General features: G+C 42.5%; 1 protein-coding gene across 1 annotated transcript in view; it reads left to right on the plus strand.

The window, feature by feature from the left end:
- The first annotated feature begins 2123 nt into the window (after window positions 1–2123).
- The window catches only part of LOC132400404 (trafficking protein particle complex subunit 3-like), a 74269-nt gene continuing 54877 nt past the window's right edge, over window positions 2124–21515 (plus strand). The window contains exons 1-3 of the mRNA XM_059981345.1: window positions 2124–2166; window positions 18483–18530; window positions 20040–20218. Coding sequence (XP_059837328.1) covers window positions 2124–2166; window positions 18483–18530; window positions 20040–20218 — 270 coding nt within the window. The remainder of the gene's footprint in view (window positions 2167–18482; window positions 18531–20039; window positions 20219–21515) is intronic.

Genomic DNA, 21515 nt, shown 5'->3' on the forward strand with positions numbered 1-21515 from the left:
TGCATCTCGGTGGAATGAGTCTCTGGCTGAATGTACTCCTGTGCCTAACCAGTACATTATGGAGTGGATGAGAGACATTGTCCAAGATGGCATGTAACTTGGACAGCATCCTCTTTTCAGACACCACCGTCAGAGAGTCCAGTTCCACCCCCACAACATCACTGACCTTACGAATGAGTTTGTTGATTCTGTTGGTGTCTGCTTCCCTCAGCCTGCTGCCCCAGCTCACAACAGCAAACATGATAACACTGGCCACCACAGACTCGTAGAACATCCTCAGCATCATCCCGCAGATGTTAAAGGACCTCAGTCTCCTCAGGAAGTAGAGACGGCTCTGACCCTTCTTGTAGACAGCCTCAGTGTTCTTTGATCAGTCCAGTTTATTGTCAATTCATATCCCCAGGTATTTGTAATCCTCCACCATGTCCTCACTGACCCCTTGGATGGAAACAGGGGTCACTGGTGCCTTAGCCCTCCTCAGGTCCACCACCAGCTCCTTAGTCTTTTTCACATTAAGCTGCAGATGATTCTGCTCGCACCATGTGACAAAATTTCCCACTGTAGCCCTGTACTCCACCTCATCTCCCTTGCTGATGCATCCAACTATGGCAGAGTCATCAGAAAACTTCTGAAGATGGCAAGACTCTGTTCAGTAGTTGAAGTCCGAGGTGTAGATGGTGAAGAGAAATGGAGACAGGACAGTCCCCTGTGGAGTCCCACTGCTGCTGACCACTCTGTCAACAGTGTTGCAAGCGCATGTACTGTGGTCTGCCAGTCAGGTAATCAATAATCCATGACACCAGGGAAGCATCCACCTGCATCACTGTCAGCTTCTCACCCAGCAGAGCAGGGCAGATGGTGTTGAATGCACTGGAGATGTAAAAAAACATGACCCTCACCGTGCTCGCCGGCTTGTCCAGGTGGGTGTAGACACAGGTAGATGATGGCACCCTCAACTCCTAGTCGGGGCTGATAGGTAAACTGGAGGGGGTCTAAGTGTGGCCTAACCATAGGCCGGAGCTGCTCTAGAACAAGTCTCTCCAGGGTCTTCATGATGTGGGAGGTCAATGCCACCAGTCTGTAGTCATTGGACCCACTGGGGCGCGGCGTCTTCGGTACAGGAACGAGGCAGGACGTCTTCCTCTGCAGACTCAGGCTCAGGGTGAAGAAATGGTGAAGTACTCCACATAGCTGGGGGCCACAGGCTTTGAGCACCCAGGGGCTGACACCATCCGGGCCTGCAGCCTTGCTTGGGTGGAGACGTTTCAGCTGTCTTCTCACCTGTTCAGCTATGAAGCCCACCGTGGTGGTTCCAGGTGGGGGAAGGGAGTAGTCATGAGAGCAGGGTGGGGTCTGTGAGGAGGGGTAGGAGGGGAGAGTGGAGTATGTGTTGTTTGGGGGCCGACAACAGATGAATCATGTGGGGGATGTGCAGGGGCCACAGTGTCAAATCTGTTGAAGAACAGGTCAAGTTCGTTGGCCCTGTCCACACTGCCTTCAGCTCCTCTGTTGCTAGTTTGCCGGAACACAGTGATGGTCCTCATCCCACTCCAGACCTCTCTCATGTTGAACTGCTGGAGTTCCCACTCAAGCTTCCTCCTATACCTGTCTTTAGCCTCCCTGATCTTGGCTTTCAGGTCCCTCTGTATTGTCCTCAGCTCCTCCCCATTTCCATCTCTAAAAGCCCTCTTTTTAGCGTTCAGGATGTCCTTAATGTCCTTTGTTACCCATGACTTGTTATTTGAATAACAAAGGACAGTTCTTGCTGGAACATTGCAGTCCACACAGAAGTTGATGTAACCAGTGATGCACTCCGTGAGCCCATCAAGGTCCTCTCCATGTGGCTCCCAGAGGGCCTGCCAGTCTGTCACCTCAAAACAACCCTGGAGTGCCTCATAAGCCTCCCCCGACCATTTCCTCACTGACCTCGAGGTTGCAGGTTTACTCTTCACCAGAGGCACGTAGCAGGGTTTGAGATGCACCAGGTTGTGATCTGACCTTCCCAGTGGGGGGAGGGGAGAGGAGCTGTATGTATCCTTAATGTTAGCATACATCAAGTCCAGGGTCCTCCCCCTCTGGTTGTACAGCTCACATACTGCGTGAAGTTGGGCAGTGTTCGAGCCATGGTAACGTGGTTGAAGTCACCCGAGATGGTAAAGAGGGCACGTGGGTGCTGGGTTTGTAGTCCGGCTATGACATCTCAGGCAATCAGTCTTTTACAATTTCTGTTCTGCTTAATGTACCTGCATTTTCAACAAAGAATGTAACAGTAATGTATGCATTTCTTATGAAGAAAATAACAGAGCAAAAAGCAAAAATAATATGCAAGTGCAGGAGATCTGAGAAAACTTATAAAGAAAATACATGAAATGTTCAGGAAAAGAAACCACAATATTTCAAGTCAAATTTACGTCATAAGAACTGAACTGAAGGCACAAAATGATGGAAACACAAACAGGCACCATCAAAGCAAAAAGAAACAATTAATCTTTCTGAACCAGGATCCTTCATCAAATGAAGATTATTACTGTCTATTCTAATGCAGCTACTAACACTTTTCGATCTTTAAAGGAAAAAATTTCAGTACTTTGTGGTTGAATTATTTATTTCAGCAAATATCATTCAACCAGTGGGACCAACACTTACTTAACATCATTCATCCTGAAGATATGAGCGTACATTCTTCAGCTAAGAGCTTTGGATCCTCTTCCTCCCTATTGATCCAATTCTCTACAGTATATTTTAGAGCACTCCTGTGGTAATGCTGAATTAGACATCAACAATCAACAACAAAGAATAAAATGATGCAGAACTATAACAGAGAATCAGGACATACAATCCAACCAATACATTTTGTTATGGATCCTCGCATAAGCCCCAAATCTTTGTCCATTATTGCCCATATTGCTTTGTCTCCTCTCCCACCATGCACCTGTGAAAACTCTGTTTTTGTGTGTCTTCAGCTACTGCTGTTGTGAAGCCACCATTTTTGTTGCTATGGTGAAGCCCCTGGCGGACACTTTAGAATGGGCCATCTGAAAGCTTCCAACTCCTCTCCTCAAGGGTGGGAATGCTCAAGGGATGGAGAAGAAAGACCCTGACAGGAAAGGAGAGTGGACAATAGTAAAGGCAGAGGATGTGACCCCAGTGAAGTAATAGGCAGGTGAGAAGAATAAAAGGTCAGAGTGAGGAATGCAGGGTGGGGAGGGAGGAAATTTTCTTCACTAGAAGGAAAAATCGATGTTTATATGTATTTATGTCCTGCTGAGTTCCTCCAGCTTTTTGTGTGTGTTGCTTTGGATTTCCAGCATCTGCAGAACCTCTTGTCTTTGTGATTGACATGCGTCTCCTCCCCTTGACTTGATGCACACCAAAACATTGCAAAGCTTTGGGCCAAAGATTTTTTTCTTATCAAGTTCAAGGTATAGTTATTACCAAGCTCTGTATATATACTTTATACAACCTTGAGATTCATCTCCTCACAGGTAGCCACAAAACAAAGAAGCCCAAAAGAACCCATTAAAAAACAAGATGACTACCAAACATGCAATGTGCTGAGAGAGAGAGAGAGAGAGAGAGAGAGAGAGAAAAACAAATCATGCAAAGAATAAATGTAAGCAAATAGCATTCAGAGTGAAAGTGAATACACAAGCATGAAGTGTGGAGCAACCAGAGCAGACCACAATCTCAGTTCAGTGCAGAGCCAAGTAAATGTCTCAGAGCGGCGTTAGAACTGTCCCGGCCCTCGCCTCCGGTCACGCCACCCTGCCTTAAATCATCTAAACATCGGGTTTTTCCTTCCACTATGACCTGGGCCCTATTGCTGTGGTACACTCTGGGCCTGGAACCAGCCATCATGTTTCACCCCAATCGGCCGGCTGCTTAGATCGTTCAAACCTCGGGTCTTTCTTCACTCTCGGTTGAGGCCTTGACTCTGCCTCAGCCTCGCCTCAACTCTGCCTTGCCTCCACTCACCTCCTCATTGACTGTTTACCATAAATTTTACCCACCCACCCCCCTCACACCTATCTTTTTCTGCAAGTCCATTTCCAGCATATCTCAGTCCTGATGGGACATCACTAACCTAAAATATTACTTGTTTCTCCCTCAGATATATGTTGCCTAATGTGGTGAATATTTGCAGTCTTTTCTGTTTTATTACCTAAAGTTTTTGCATTCAGAAATATGACTGCATTTTTCCAAGTATTTTGTTGGAATTAATGGAAAAAAAAGACGATGGAGAAAATACATTTAGCAACAGTGCTTTAAGTAATTATTTTGCTTAGGAACTATCCATTAGCTATTAATCATATACTCTGAGCAATTTCTGTTTTTGGAAGAATTCTGAATTTTAGTCTTGTGACCTCACTCATTTTATTGCTCTTCCCGTTAATTCGTCTTTAAGGCAATTCTTCAAAATTTGAAGACAATAAGACCATAAGATCTAGGAGAAGAATTAGGCAGGCCATTTGTCCCCTTGAGTCTGCTCTGCCATTTCAAAATGGCTGATCCATTCCACCTCTCAGCCCCAATCTCCTGCCTTCTCCCCGTGGGCTGAGAATTGAGAAGTGGGAGAAGGAGTTCAACCCGGAGAAGTGTGAGGTGGTACACCTTGGAAGGACAAACTCCAAGGCAGAGTACAAAGTAAATGGCAGGATACTTGGTAGTGTGGAGGAGCACATTGGGGGTACACGTCCACAGATCCCTGAAAGTTCCCTCATGGGTAGATAGGGTAGTTAAGAAAGTTAGCTTTCATAAATTGAGGAATAGACTTTAAAAGATGCGATGTAATGATGCAGCTCTATAAAACTCTAGTTAGGCCACACTTGGAGTACTGTGTCCAGTTCTGGTCGCCTCACTATAGGAAGGATGTGGAAGCATTGGAAAGGGTACAGAGGAGATTTACCAGGATGCTGCCTGGTTTAGAGAGTATGGATTATGATCAGAGATTAAGGGAGCTCGGGCTTTACTCTCTGGAGGATGAGAGGAGACATGATAGAGGTATACAAGATATTAAGAGAAATAGATAGAGTGGACAGCCAGCGCCTCTTCCCCAGGGCACCACTGCTCAATACAAGAGGATATGGCTTTAAGGTAAGGAGAGGGAAGTTCAAGGGGGATATTAGAGGAATGTTTTTCACTCAGAGAGTGGTTGGTGTGTGAAATGCACTGCCTGAGTCAGTGGTGGAGGCAGATACACTAATGAAGTTTAAGAGACCACTAGACAGGTATATGGAGGAGTTTAAGGTGGGGGTTATATGGGAGGCAGAGTTTGAGGGTCGGCACAACATTGTGGGCCGAAGGGCCTGTAATGTGCTGTACTATTCTATGTTCTATGTTCTATCCCTTCATGCCCTGAATAATCTACCTCTGCCTGAAATATACCGAATGACTTGGCCCCGACAGCCGGCTGTGGCAATGAGTTCCACAGATTCACCAGTCTCTGGCTGAAGAAGTTCCTGCTCCTCTCTCTCTAAAAGCACACTCCTCTATTATGAGTCCTCTGGTCAGAGACCACAGGAAACCAAGCTGACAACCGGTGATATTTTGAAGCTAGTAAAGCAATTGTCCCTTAGTTGCTGGGTGTATTTCACCATAGGAAACATTCTCTTCATATCCACTCTATCAAGGCCTTTCAACATTCAATAGGTTTGCATGAGATTCCCCCCACCCCCCGCCATTCTTCTGAATTCCAGTGAATACAGGCCCAGAGCCATCAAACACTCTTCATATGACAAGCTTTTCGATACCAGAATCATTTTCGTGAACCTCCTTTGAACCCTTTTATGGTTAAGGGGCCCAAATCTGCTCACAATACTCCAAGTGAGGCCTCACTAGTGCTTCATAAAGCCTTAACGTTACATCCTGGCTTTTATATTCTCGTCCTATTGAAATGAATGCTAACATCACATTTGCCTTCCTCACCACAGACTCAGATTTTGGAATTTTCTATCCATTTAGAAAATAGTCTATGCTTTAATTTAAATTTGAGTTAATTCTTCCTTTCTGAGTATCATTCATTGCCATTTACAAATCTTCCCATGTAAAGCAACACAAAGTATAATCTTGTGTGGAAGTTGTGGTGAGGCAAGGGTTAAAGACAATATCCAGGTGAGGGAGACTTTTGAAGTGAAACCACCGGATCCAACGTTGCTTACCGCAGACAGGTGGATGAGAATGATTATGGCAGTGTATAATCAGCCTAGAAGAACCTAGCTTCCCTTTACACAGTCAGGTGCTGGAGGCAGATGAAGTAGCAATAATGGAAGGATGTGAAATACACCCAGCAACAAGGGGCCATTGCTTTACTAACTTCAAAATATCAACAGTCATCAGCTTGAAAGTTTGATTGATTTTTAACACTTCTATTGTGAATGGTGATTGATCTTGCAAGTAAGGAATTCAAACATATACAATTTACCAAATGGTCAATATCCATTACTGATAAGGCAATTCTGTATAAAAGTAGCAGTTTTCTGTTTGGACCTCAGTAAAATTTTTGTGCTTTGAGAACATTTCTTCAGCCAGAGGGTGGTAAATTTGTGAAATTCATTGCCACGGGCAGCTGTGGAGGCCAAATCATTAGGTGTATTTAAGGAAGAGGTTGATAGGTTCTTGATTAGTTAGGGCATGAAAGGTTATGGGGAGAAGGCAGGAGAATGGAGTAGAGAGGAAATGCATTGGCCATGATGAAATGATGGAATAGAATCAATGAGCTGAATGGCCTAATTCTGCCCAATGCTTCATGGTCTTTTTCTTTCTTTTTCAATCTTTTTATTGATTTTCATATATACACAAAAAAATAACATAATAATAAGTAAATTATGAATACAATAGACTTGAAATCACATTGATAATAAGATAACAATATCCTACTAAACATCAACAGAAGAAAATACCTTAATCAATCAAGTCCATATGATATGAAAAAAAAACAAAAATAACCATTAAAAAAGAAAAAAAAATTTGAAAATATGTGAAAAGCTTCATGGTCTTGTGGTCTTATATGCATCAATATCACTCCCAGTTACTTGCAGTAGTATAGTCATAGAACACTACAACACAGAAACAGGCCCTTCATCCCATCTAGTCTGTGCCAAACCACTTAACCTTCCCAGTCCCATTGACCTGCACCAGCACCACAGCCCTCCATAACCCTGCCATTCATATGCCTATCCTATCATGCAGGATCTCCTGAAAGTTAGCTTGCAGGTCGAATTCTTGGTGAGGAAGGTAAATGCTTTGTTAGTATTTATTTTAAGACAAAGAGGTTCAGATCAGCCTCACTATTGGCTCACTAAAATAATAATCTGTTAGTTGTAGAACGTTATAGAAGACAAAGAGCAGAAGTCCCTTCTTTAAATTGGTAAAATTATTACAATTGAATGTTCTTTGCATCTGTCAAAGTGAATTTATGCCTCAAAAAATTAAGATACCCAACCATACAATTTTCATCCAGACAATTCACTTTGGATTTGAAACGTGGATTATTGCATTCAAATTGACATTTATTTCAATGATAATAATTAAGAAGTTGTTACCTTAAAAATGCCTTTTAATTTGGTGATCCTTGTGAATTAGACGATTCTGCACACTAATTAGCTCCAAGAGGACCACAACCTTGTTGTTGGGTTTGGAGGCTTGCATGCCCCAATGTCCCAGAGAACTATGCTGACTGGAGTCAGGCTCTTGGTAGAGTTATGCATGCCAAATAGTTCATAGGGTAGAGGCCAGACTAAGAGTGGTCCACTGGTCCTCCAGGTTCTGCAGTGCACCTCAGGGCTAACAACCTGACAGGTAAAACAACATTTTTACAGAAAGAGCAATGAAGAATCTTTCTACATCTGAGTGTGATGGTATTCCTGAGTCTCCACCCGGAATACTATCAGGTTCCAGAGAATTTACTGATGTGATGAAGAAGCTCTGAACATCAGCAGAGATGAAGGACCTTCAGTGACTGCCTTAAACGCCAGCGACATAACAGGCCATAAGAAGAAGAAGAACTGAAACATTCAGTAGCATGGTATTATGGGTGTGATATTCAAAAGCTTTTATTTTGTTCAGCTTAGGGAAATCTATCTTCCAAAGCAGTACAGTACACTGCTGTTTTGATGTAAATCTTATATAACATTATAGTTTTATAATTTTGTGGATCTTCTTTTACTCATTTTAATTCTTACTGATTCTGTCAGAAAATTGAACTAATTTTGGTTCTTTGGGCCTATAGAGGGAGACGTTTCATTGATATTTTGGCATCATTTGTGACACCAGTGTGCTTTCATGTCTTCAATGCTCTTGATACCTTCGATAAGAAAACAAATCAGAAGAGGCTGCCTGTCTCCCAACTGGCCACAGGAACAGATGTACTTACACTGAACTGTTGGACGGTGACTTTCAACAAACCATGTCTCGACCATCAAGTAGAAGATCAGAAAAGCAGAAAATAGTAAGATCTGTCATCTTAGTGCATGTGATTACTGCCTGTTTTAAGAGTTTAATGCTTGCAATATTGCATTCAATACAGGAATCAGCTTTAAAAGCATCTTAGTATTTTGTTTCGAGCGGGCATGAGCGTTAAGACAAATAGTAGATATTGAGAAAGTATTCTTACAACTAGCATAAATAAAATAGATAGTCAACAATTATATCGCCGTAGATCTGAAATAAATCAACTAATTTTAGATGAAAAATACATGAAGAAATATTGTTAAAGCTTTGGTGTGTTCCCTTATACTTAAGTATGTTTTTGTTCTATGCTGAGTGTTGTATTGATTTTTCTAGAATCTGTTTCTGATATTAACAGCACATAGGGTTGAAAGCAACTGGGAAGAATGGCACAGAATGGATATTAGGAAGTACAGAAATACTTGGTAGATTTGCCTCAGACAGACGGTAGGCATTGCTTTCTGCAGAGATGACCGAGTCCAATAAAGAAATATTATTTTAATTTGAAAAATGAAAAAGGATATTGCAGCTTTTAATGACATTATTATTATTTGTTTCATGTTTGTATTTGCACAGTATTTCCCCTTTTGCACATTGGTCGTTTGTGTGTCGTTTTCATTGATTCCGTTGTATTTCTTTGTTTTACTGTGAATGCCAGCATGAAAACGAATTCCTGGGTGGTACATGGTGACATATACGTTCTTCGAGAATAGACTTGCTCTGAACTTTAATAGCTCAGACTCAGGGAATCTCAAATTAATCAAAATCTAGTTATTCATTATTTTTTATTATGAAAGCTAAAGGTCGCCACTTTTTTTTGAGCTGAGAATAAAGACTTCCTTTGAAAGATACTTTGCACTTAACAAGCAAAGGCAATTCAGTGCTTTACTGAGATCTGATATAAACACATAATTACCACTAGAATTTTATTCCATCTTGTCATACCAAAAATAAGAATCCAAAGGAATAAGGTGGCATCCAGCATTAAGGATGCTAGGACATCTAGGACAAGCCTTCTTCTCATTTGCCACCATCAGGGAGGTGATACAGGAGCCTGAAGACACTTGTAAAGGCACTGCCCAGAAGAAGGCAATAACAAGTCACTTCTGTAGAAAAATTTGCCAAGAACAATCATGGTCACCCTACAACCAGAGGTCATAGGTTAAGGGTGGAAGGTTAAGTGTTTAAGGGGAATATCTTCACTCTGAAAGTTGTGAGAGTGTGGAATGAGCTGCCAGTACAAGTGGTGCATGTGAGCTTGATTTCAATTTTTAACTGAAATTTGGATAGGTACATTGATGGTAGGGTTATGGAGGGCTATGGTCCCAGTGCAGGTCATTGGGAATAGGCAGCTTAAGAGTTTTCTGCATGGACTAGATGGGATGAATAGCCTGGCTCTGTGCTGTATTGTTCTAGGATTCTATAATTTTATAGTCATAGACAATGATCACCCATGTCATATGACATGGGATAGGATGATGGTGATGATGATATAATTGTATTATCAGGTCAAGTCAAATCAAGTTTACTGTCATTTAACTATATAATATATATAGAAAACAGAATATGTTTCTTCAAACCAGGGTGTAAAGCATACCACACAATAACTTCTGCAGGTAAGGATAAAATCTACAGATGAATCACATAAGTAACAAACTAAAGTACAGGTACAGAACAGATTAACTAGTGACACTTCAAATACAATGCAGCAGGGAGTTCAGAAGCCTAATGGCGTGCGGGAAGAAACTGTTTCTCATCCTGACCGTTCTTGTTTTTATGCATCGTAGTCTCTTTCCTGATAGTAGAAAGTCAAAGGGGACGCTGGATGGATGGGTGCGATCTTTAATAATACTAAGGACCCTGCATACGCAGCTCTCCTGATAAATGTCCCCGGTGGATGGTAGGGAGACCCCTATGATCCTTTCAGCTGTTCTCACAGTCCTTTATAGGGACATCAGGTCCAAAGCTCCAGTGTATTTTATTTTGCTCCCGTACCAGGTGGAGTTGCAACTTGTCAGGGTGCTCTCAATGGTGCTCCTGTAAAACGGGTGATGGAACCTTGCTCGCCTCAATCTTCTTAGCAAGTGGAGGCACTGCTGTCCCTTCTTGTATGCATATTAAATAGGTTGTGCAAAAAGTGAGTAAAAAGGCACTGTTCATGGGTTGATTCATTACTTGATTTTATTTAATAATTTTTTATTTTTTTAAGAATTGCAATTTGCCGAGAACAATCATGGTCATGGGACTATGATTGCCTACGCCACACGGCACGGTACAAAACGATGATGTGTTTCAATGTACTGCTGCCACACAGCACTTCGCAATGTGCGCCAGTAACAATCAACCTGTTTCTGATTCTGAGGATGCAAGGAGTTCCTGTTCTAAATATGATGTTATTACAGCTTCAAGTGGCCACAGTGCACCAGATACACAGAGTGTGAATGATGCAGTTTTAAGTGAAATTAATTAACCCCCCCCCACCCACCAATTAAGCCCTCCACATCCTGGAGCTGCTCAGTATAAAAAAAAGCAGTCCCAATGTGCTGAACCATCACCTTTCCTGTCCGCTTTATCTTAAATACTTCAAAAAAACCTTTATTACCTAAAAAAAAGTATAACCTTACTTTGAAAAAAATAATACCATACACTTATGCTTCCTCCTGAGGGTGTAAATGCATTCTCTGGCTGTTTTGGGCTTAACTTTCAATGCAGTGGATGTGATCTACATGGATTTTAGTAAGGCATTTGACAAGGTTCCACACGATAGGCTTATTCAGAAATTCAGAAGGCACGGGATCCAGGGAAGTTTGGCCAGGTGGATTCAGAATTGGCTTGCTTGCAGAAGGCAGAGGGTCATGGTGGAGGGAATACATTCAGATTGGAGGGTTGTGACTAGTGGTGTCCCACAAGGATCTGTTCTGGGACCTCTACTTTTCGTGATTTTTATTAATGACCTGGATGTGGGGGTAGAAGGGTGGGTTGGCAAATTTGCAGATGACACAAAGGTTGGTGGTGTTGTAGATAGTGTAGAGGATTGTTGAAGATTGCAGAGAGACATTGATAGGATGCAGAAGTGGGCTGTGAAGTGGCAGATGGAGTTCAATCTGGAGAAGTGTGAGGTGGTACACTTTGGAAGGACAGAGTACAAAATAGTTTCCAAGGCAGAGTACTAAGTAAATGGCAGGATACTTGGTAGTGTGGAGGAGCAGAGGGATCTGGAGGTACATGTCCACAGGTCCCTGAAAGTTGCCTTATGGGTAGATAGGGTAGTTAAGAAAGCTTATGGTGTGTTAGCTTTCATAAGTCAAGGGATAGACTTAAAAAGACACGATGTAATGATGCAGCTCTATAAAACTCTAGTTAGGCCACACTTGGAGTACCGTGTCCAGTTCTGGTCACCTCACTATAGGAAGGATGTGGAAGCATTGGAAAGGATACAGAGGAGATTTACCAGGATGTTGCCTGGTTTAGAGAGTATGGATTATGATCAGAGATTAAGGGAGCTAGGGGTTTACTCTTTGGAGAGAAGGAGGATGAGAGGAGACATGATAGAGGTATACACGATATTAAGAGGAATAGATAGAGTGGACAGCCAGCGCCTCTTCCCCAGGGCACCACTGCTCAGTACAAGAGGACATGGCTTTAAGGTAAGGAGAGGGAAGTTCAAGGGGGATATTAGAGGAATGTTTTTCACTCAGAGAGTGGTTGGTACGTGGAATGCACTGTCTGAGTCAGTAGTGGAGGCAGATACACTAGTGAAGTTTAAGAGACTACTAGACAGGTATATGGAGGAATTTAAGGTGGGGTTTATATGGGAGGCAGGGTTTGAGGGTTGGCATAACATTGTGGGCCAAAGGGCCTGTAATGTGCTGTACTAATCTATGTTCTATGTTCTATGTAACTTTCGACTCTGTTATATGGATGTTACTCGGACTGGAGAGCCTGTGTCATTCAAAACAAGATGGCACTGGTGATCATCAGTGACTTTCTGTGGGCTGCAGAAAATTGTTCCAAATAAGGAAAGGTTGAATAGGTTTGGACTTTATTCCTTGGAACATAGAAGATTGAGGGTAGATTCGATAGAGGTATTCAAAATTATGTGGAGTATGGATAGGACAAAATGCAAGCAGGCTTTTTCCACTGAGGTTGGGCGGGACTCGAACGAGAGGTCATGGGTTAATGGTGAAAGGTGAAATATTTTCAGAGAATATCTCCACTCAGAGGGCACTGTGTGTGTGTGGAACAAGCTGCTAGCAAAAGTGGTAGATACAGGTTTGATTTCAGCATTTAAGAGAAGTTTGGATAGATACACAGATGGGAGGGGTGTGGAGGGCTATGGTCAGGGTGCAGATTAATAGGACGAGGCAGATTAATAGTTTGGCTTGGACTAGATGGGCTAAAGGGCCTTTTTTCTGTGCTGTAATGCTCCATGACTCTGTGTCTGTAGCCTGGCAAAAGCCACTTTTATAGAATGTATTAGATTTCTGTTTCATTGATTTTACTAGAAGCACTATTGAGTAGCTTTTACAACAGATGTATGACCTGTTCCGTTACATTACCTTTCGAACAGTGAAATTGCAAGTGATTAGGTTACAGCTAAGTATACATTAACCTTTTATTACACTGGACAACAAAGATCTTGCTTCCTGAGTACTTTTGGGTGTACCTTACGGATTTTGGGCTGCTGATCATGAAAATCACCGTGACATTTACCCATCATACACCATTTTTTAAAAATTGCCTATATTTGCTATTTCAGTTCATAATTCAAGTCAATTAAAATGTTGCCCACAATGTAAGCTGAGAACTTTTCCATCTTGTCCAGGCATGCTGAAGCAGGACGGAACCCGCATGGAAGGACAGGTTTTAGAAAGGCTGTAAAAGCATCACACACACACCGTTCTATGCATCGCACTTACACGTATATCTGTTTGAAATCACATTGATGCACATACCCAATGTGCAGAACATATTGTGTGTACTCATTCCAATAAAGACATTGTATTTTCAGGAGTATCTATGATATCAAAATGTCTTGCCAATGTTACAACAGCCGTGATCCTTCATTGTATTTGTGACAAGTACACTCTTAATTCTCAAAGATGGAACACGACTCCTCTCATTGAGAAAGCCTGTGAGCTCTACTTTGGGTGTAAAATTGGTGACCAAAACAAAGCCTGGACTCCTCGCATGTGTTGCACACCATGCACTGTCAATCTTAGATCTTGGCTCAGAGACACTCAGACGTCAATGCTGTTTGCTATCTCGATGATATGGTGAGAGCAGAAGGATCATGTGACAGACTGCTACTTCTATCTGACCAGTGTGTCTGGTTTCTCTGCTGAAACCAAGAAATTCATTGAATACCTCAATATCTCTTCAGCCTTCAGACCCTTGCTGCATGACAATACTCTTCCTGTACAGAAGTCACCAGAGACATGGAGCCTAGAGGACGTAGATGAAGATGCCGTGAATGCACGAGCCAGGAATGGAAAACAACTCTGATACTGATACAGATTTTGAACCTTTTAGGTTGACTGAGCCTCATCTGATAACTCAATCTGAGTTAAATGAGCTAGTCAGAGACTTGGGTTTGTCAAGGGCAAAGACTGCATGACTGGGTTCAAGACTGCAAGGATTTAATCTGCTGTCACCAGGCACAAAAATATTCCTGACGTATTTCGATATTTGAGACAGACATTTCCCAAAATAACTGATGCTAAGGTTAAGGAAGGCATTTTTGTTGGTCCATAAATCAAACAGGTCATGAATGACAGGCAATTCGAAGAACTTACAGTGGGACCGGAGAAAATCACATGGAAGGCATTCAAGGATGTTGTTGAAAATTTTCTTGGCATCTACAGAGCACCAAACTACGTTCATGCTTCAAGCATACAAAACCATGAAATGCAACATGTGACTAAAGATTCATTTTCTGCATTCCCATTTGGACTTCTTCCCTGCAAATCTTGGCGTTGTCAGTGATGAGCACGATGAAAGGTTTCACCAGGACATTGCGGTCATGGAGAAGCAGTATCAGGGCAACTGGAATCCATCAATGCTGGCTGATTATTGTTGGATACATGTGAGAAGCCTCAGACACTGAGTACAAATGAAAATCATCAACAAAACATGTTTAGCTTAGTTGAACTTCTGCAAAGCATCAGCACATATAATGCAATTAAACACATTATAATTCAATAAGAGTTCATTTCTGGTTTCTCTAAATTCCTACGTGATACAAGTAGTCTGAAATTATGTTTATAGAAACATAGAAAACCTACAGCACAATACAGGCCCTTCGGCCCACAAAATTGTGCCGAACCTTAGAAATTATTAGGCTTACCTATAGCCCTCTATTTTACCAAGCTCCATGTATTTATCTAAAAGCCTCTTAAAAGACCCTATCGTATCCACTTCCACCACCATTGCTGACAGCCCATTCCATGCACTCACCACTCTCTGAGTAAAAAAACTTACCCCTGACATCTCCTCTGTACCCACTCCCCAGCACCTTAAACCTGTGTCCTCTTGTGGCAACCATTTCAACCCTGGGCAAAAACCTCTGACTATCCACATGATCAATTCCTCTCATCATCTTATACACATTTATGTTCAGCTTCAAGCCGTCTATCATAACCAGAAAATATTTCTGAAGAAGCAATATGCTTGAAGAAATTTGCTGTCCGGTGCATCAATCAGTCTGGAATCCTATCCTATCCTATCTCATTGAAAATCACTTCAGAATAAGGCTATATTTATCATGATGCCTGAAGACTTCAATAAACTCCCATCTTCTCAGCCTTAATTTTCAAAAAACAGAATTCATTAGGGTGAGATATAGAAAAGGGAATTCTTGGGGAGCTCACCTGCAATTCCCCAAAAGTCCACTCCAAACGTACAACAGTTCAAGACAAATCCCTTTGACTATACAATACCTACACTCAATTCCATCCATCAACATAATTCCTTGCATTGATTTTACATCCAGAAGATCAATCATCTACAGTGTAGTGTTTAGTGTAACACTATTACAGCGTCAGCAACGCAGGTTCAATTTCTCCAAGGAGTTTGTACATTCCCCTCTTGACCGCATGGGTTTCCTCCAGGTGCTCTGGTTTCCTCCCACAGTCCAAGAACGTACCGGTTAGTAGGTTAGTTGGTCATATGGTTGTAACTGGGTGGCACAGGGCCCATTGGTCTGGAAGGGCCTGTTACCATGACTGTAAGCAGAATATTTTAAAACGCTTGCTGCAGATAGTACCTGAATGCACAGTGCCTGAAACACATGCCGTTTTATTTATTTACTTGTTTTGTTTGTTTGTTTACTTATTTATTTAGAGATACATTGCGGAACAGGACCTTCCAGCCCAACGAGCTGTACTGTCCAACAACTCCTCTATTTAACTAGCACACCTTTGGACTGCGGGAGGAAACCAGAGCATCCGGAGGAATCTCACACATTCACAGGGAGAATGTTCAAATTCCTTACAAACAGCGGCAGAATAGAACTCTGAACGTGGGAATGCCTCGAACTGTAATAGAATCACACTAACCACTTTGCCTCTGTGGGGCTTTCCTTTAAATAACACACAGTAAACCAAAGCAACAGAGCAAAATGCTGGAGGAACTCAGCAGGTCAGGCAACATCTATGGAAAAGAGTAACCCGTCGACGTCTCAGGCCAAGACCCTTCTTCAGGACTGAGAAGGAAGGGGGAAGATGCCTGAATAAAATGGTTGGGGAGGGGAAGGAGGCCAGCTGGAAGTTGATAGATGAAGCCAGGTGGGTGGAGAAGGTGAAGTGCTGGAGAGGAAAGAATCTGTTAGGAAAGGCTATTTGGCTGTATGTCCTAGGTGACTGGAAAATTGCAAATGTTACTCCACTAGTTAAGATGGGTGGAAGGCAACAGAAAGGAAACTATAGACCTGTTAGCCTGACATCAGTATTTGGGAAGTTGTTGGAATCGATTGTTAGGAATGAGACTACGGAGTACCTGAAGGCACAGGACAGCATGGGCCAAAGCCAGCATGGTTTCCTGAAAGGAAAATCCTACCTACTGCTACTTTTTGAGGAAATTACAATCAAGGTTGACAAAGGAAATGCAGTAGATGTGCTGTACTTGGCTTTTCAGAAGGCCTTTGACAATGTGCCAGATAGGAGCTCATGGAATTACAGGGAAGTTACTAGCATAGTGGAGCATTGCCTGTACTCTTCCAGGTTGAAGAAGAGGGTGGGGAACAACATAAAGGACTCCTTCCATCCTGCGCACGGACTGTTTGAACTGCTTCCATCTGGTAGGCGCTTCAGATTCCTCCAGACTAAGACTAATAGGCACTGGAGAAGTTTTTTCCCTACTGCGGTCACTTTGCTGAACAGTTAACTGCCGGTTAACTGTCGGCTAACTATTACTTGGATTGCACTACTTGTATGTATAATCTATATTTTCATTTATATTTATCATTATTATTGTTAAGAGCAGAGAGACAACATCTGCCGGAAGTAAATTCCTTGTATGTGTACAGGTACTTGGCGATTAAAGTCTGATTCTGATTCTGATCAGCAGAAAACAGAGAATGGGAATAAAGGGATCCTATTCTGGCTAGCTGACTGTTACTAGTGGAGTTCCACAGGGGTCGGTGTTGGGACCACTGCTTTTTACAATGTATGTAAATGATTTGGACTATGGAATTAATGGATTTGTGGCTAAATTTTAGAATTCTTACCTTTAGATCAATAATTTAAATATGCACAAAACACTAGAGGAACTCAGCAGGTCAGGCAACATCTATGGAAATGTGAAAACAGCTGACATTTCAGGCTGAGACCCTTCTTCAAGACTAAGAAAGAAGGTGGGGGGAAACACCAGAATTTTGGAGAGGGTTCAGAGAATGATTCCAGCATTGAAAGGGATACCGTATGAGGTATTCTGGCAGTGTTTGGGCTATATTCCCTGCAGTTCAGGAGAATGGTGAGGGGGGCATCTCATAGAAACATTCTGAACGTTAAAAGGCCTGAACAGATTAGATATGGCAAAGTTATTTCCCTTGGTAGGGGAGTCTAGGACAAGAGGGTGCGACTTCGGGGTTGAAGGACGTCCATTTAGAACAGAGATGTGGAGAAATTAGTTTAGTCAGAGGGAGGTAAATCTGTGTAATTTGTTGCCATGAGCAACTGTGGAGGTCAAGTCATTGGATGTATTTAAGGCAGAGATAGATAGGTTCTTGATTAGCCAAGGATCAAAGGATATGGGGTGAAAGCAGGGGAGAGGTGATGACTGGAAGAATTGGATCAGCCCATGATTGAATGGCAGAGTAGACTCGATGGGCTGAATGGCCTACTTCTGCTCCTATATCTTATGGTCTTATATTCTTATGAAAGGAGAGAGGAATATAGGAGTAAGGGAAGGAGGTGTGGACCCAGGAGTGGGGGTGTGCGGGGCGGTAGTAATAGGCAGGTGAGAAAAAGTGAAAGGTCAGAGTTGATTATAGAGGAAGGGTGGGGAGGGATTTGTTCACCAGAAGAAGAAAACTTGTCAAACATTGATCTGTGAATTTTGCTATTAAGGTCTCCATCATTTTCAGCCTTTTGCAATCAGCATTAGGCAATGGTCATCAATAACTGTTAAAATGTAGGTTATTGTGCTTTTGGTAATTAGTTTACAAATCGATGCTAATATTAAAAATTGAAACTATTCACATTATTAATCATAAAGCTAGCTTCAGCTTCATAAAAATCATTGAAACACGCGTTAGTAAACCGAGCAGATAATATTTGTAGTTTTTCATTAATTCTATATTTTTTGTTTCCTTCTGTGAATGCCTGCAAGAAAATGAATCTCAAGGTAATATATAACAACATATACATAAAATACTTTGAACATTGAAGTTTCTAGCTTGCAATCTTTTTGAACTAGTTGCATATTTTTCTTGTGTTTTGACTGAGCACATTAAGAGATCACTGATACTATTTAAGGTGCTAAAACGTGAGCTGGATTGTCATTTACAATCAGTCCTCTTACGTGCTCTGTCCTTTCAGGATTTGCATTTGCCATCTTCGTCATCTACAGCTTCAGCACGTCACATGGTAAGTGAAATCTTCATTGGTTACAATTCTTACCTTTACCTCAATAACTTAAACACGCACAAAACACTAGAGGAACTCAGCAGGTCAGGTAACATCTATGGAAATGGGTAAACAGCTGACATTTCAGGCTGAGACCCTTCTTCAAGAATAAGAAAGAAGGTGGGGGGAAACACCAGAATAAAAAGGTGGTTGGAGAGGAAGTAGAGTATCTAGAAGGTGATAGATGAAGCCAAGATAGGATGCATAACTGGGTTGAGAAGTGGCAGATGGAGTTCAACCCAGATAAATGTGAAGTGGTTCATTTTGATAGATCAAATATGATGGCAGAATAGAGTATTAATGGTAAAACTCTTGGCAGTGTGGAGGATCAGAGAGATCTTGAGGTCCAGGTCCAGGTCCATAGGACACTCAAAGCAGCTGCGCAGGTTGACTCTGTGGTTAAGAAGGCATATGGTGTATTGGCCTTCATCAATGGTGGAATTGGAGCTGAGCAGTAGTGTTGCAGCTATGTAGGACCCTGTTCAGACCCCACGTGGAGAACTGTGCTCAATTCTGGTCACCTCACTACAGGAAAGATGTGGAAGCCATAGAAAGGGTGCAGAGGAGATTTACAAGGATGTTGCTTGGATTGGGGAGCATGCGTTATGAGAACAGGTTGAGTGAACTTGGCCTTTTCTCCTTGGAGTGACTGCGGTGAACTATATATACTTGTCTGGACACCCCCCCACCCCCGCTGACTGCTCCTGTGGCTCCTCCCACTGACCCTGGTATAAAGGCGATTGGAGACACCACCCCAGCCTCAGTCTCCAGGATGCAGTGTGGTGGTCAATTGCTGCTTGTTCTTTCTTCCAGCCAATAAAAGCCGATATCTGGCCTCACGTCTCCGAGAGTTATTTATGGTGCATCAGTGACGGAGGATGAGAAGTGACCTAATAGAGGTATATAAGATGATGAGAGGCATTGACAAAAGAGGACATAGGTTTAAGGTGCTGGGGAGTAGGTACAGAGGGGATGTCAGGGGTAAGTTTTTAACTCAGAGAGTGGTGAGTGCATGGAATGGACTGCCGGCAACGGTGGTGGAGGCAGATATGATAGGTCTTTTAAGAGACTTTTGGATAGGTACATGGAGCTTAGAAAAATAGAGGGCTATGGGTAAGCCTAGTAATTTCTAAGGTAAGGGCACGTTCAGCACAACTTTGTGGGCCAAAGGATCTGTTTTGTGTTGTAGGTTTTCTATGTTTCTAAGTGGGTGGGAGAGGTCAAGGGCTGGAGAAGAAAGAATCTGATAGGAGGGGAGAGTGGACAATAGGATAAAGGGTGGGAGGGGGGACCCAGGGTAAAGTAATAGGCAGATGTGAAGAGGTAAAAGGTCAGAGTGGGATTACAGGAAGGAGGTAGGGAATTTGTTTACTGTAAGGAGAAACTGATAACCATGCCATCAGGTTGGAGGCTACACAGGATATAAGGTGTTGCTCCTCCACCCTGAGGGTGGCCTTATCTTGCCACAAGACGAGACCATGGACCGACCTGTTGAAATGGGAAATGGCCATTGGGAAGTTCCACATGTGAATGGTGAGGAGCTGCTCGATGTGGTGATCTCCCAGTTTATGATGGGTCTCACCAATCTGGAGGAGGCTGCATCGGGGGCACTGGACACAATCGATGACGCCAGCAGATTCACAGATGAAGTGTTGCCTCAATCTGAAAGGGCTGTTTGGGGCCCTGAATGGAGGAAGGGAGGAATGGAATAGGCAGGTGTACCACTCTGGCCGCTTGTGGGGATGTGCCAGAGGGAGATTATTGGGGAGGGACGAATGGTCAAGGGAATTGAGGGGGCAGCGATCCCTGCAGAAAACAGAGAGGGAGTTTAACAAGGGGTGATTGATAAGTTCGTGGCCTAAGGTAGAAGGAGTCAATTTTAGAAAACAAAGCACATTTATTTTTCAACGTAGTTCCCTCCTACATTTTCACACTTAGTCCAGCGGTCATGGAGCATACGGATCTTGGACCTCCAGAAAGTGTCCACAGCAGAGGTGATTGATAAGTTAGTGGCCTAAGGTAGAAGGAGATGAGTTATACAGCTCTCGTTACATGCACGTGCAGGTCATCTCTCTGAGTGATTATGCAGAAAGTTTGAAGTTAATAACTCATCAGGGCTGATTGGTAAGTTTGTGGCCTGAGGTAGAAGGAGGTGAGTTATTAACTTCAAATGGCCTTTCTCCTCATTTATTTCTCTACCAAAGTGCATGGCCATGCATTTTCCAATATTGCGTTTCATTTGCCACTTTCTTGCCCATTCTCCAAATCTGTCAAAGTCCTTCTGCAGCCTACCTGTTTCCTCAACATTACCTGCCCCTCCACCAATCTTCGTATCATCTGCAAACTTGGCAACAAAGCCATCTATTCCATCATCTAAATCATATACACCATTAAAAGAAGTGGTCGCAACACTGACCCCTGTGGAACACCACTAGTCACTGGCAGCCAACTAGAAAAGAATCCTTTTATTCCTACTCACTGCCCCCTACCAATCAGCCAGTGCTCTAACCATTCCAGTACCTTTCCTGTAATACCATGGTAAGGTACTGGTAAGCAGCCTTATGTGAGGTAACTTGTTAAAGGCCTTCTGAAAGTCCAATATACAACATCCACAGTATCCCCTTTATCTATCCTACTTGTAATCTCCTCAAAGCATTCCAACAGGTTCGCCAGGCAGGATTTTCTCTGAAGGAAACTAAGCTGACTTTGTCCTATCTTGTCCTATGACACCAAGTACTCCATAACCTCATCCATAACAATTGAACAAATAAATGAGTGAATGATCTTTATTGTCATTATACACAGATACAATGAAACTCTGTTTGGCTTCCTCTCAGGCAATTAAACAAAGCGGTAGATAAAAACAAGATGGTAATAGAAAAACAGTATTAAATAGATAAGTAACAGAAAATAAGTTGCAGCTGCACCAGAATATCACAGTAATGC

Source organism: Hypanus sabinus, chromosome 10, assembly GCF_030144855.1.
Source record: "Hypanus sabinus isolate sHypSab1 chromosome 10, sHypSab1.hap1, whole genome shotgun sequence".
Classification (NCBI taxonomy): domain Eukaryota; kingdom Metazoa; phylum Chordata; class Chondrichthyes; order Myliobatiformes; family Dasyatidae; genus Hypanus; species Hypanus sabinus.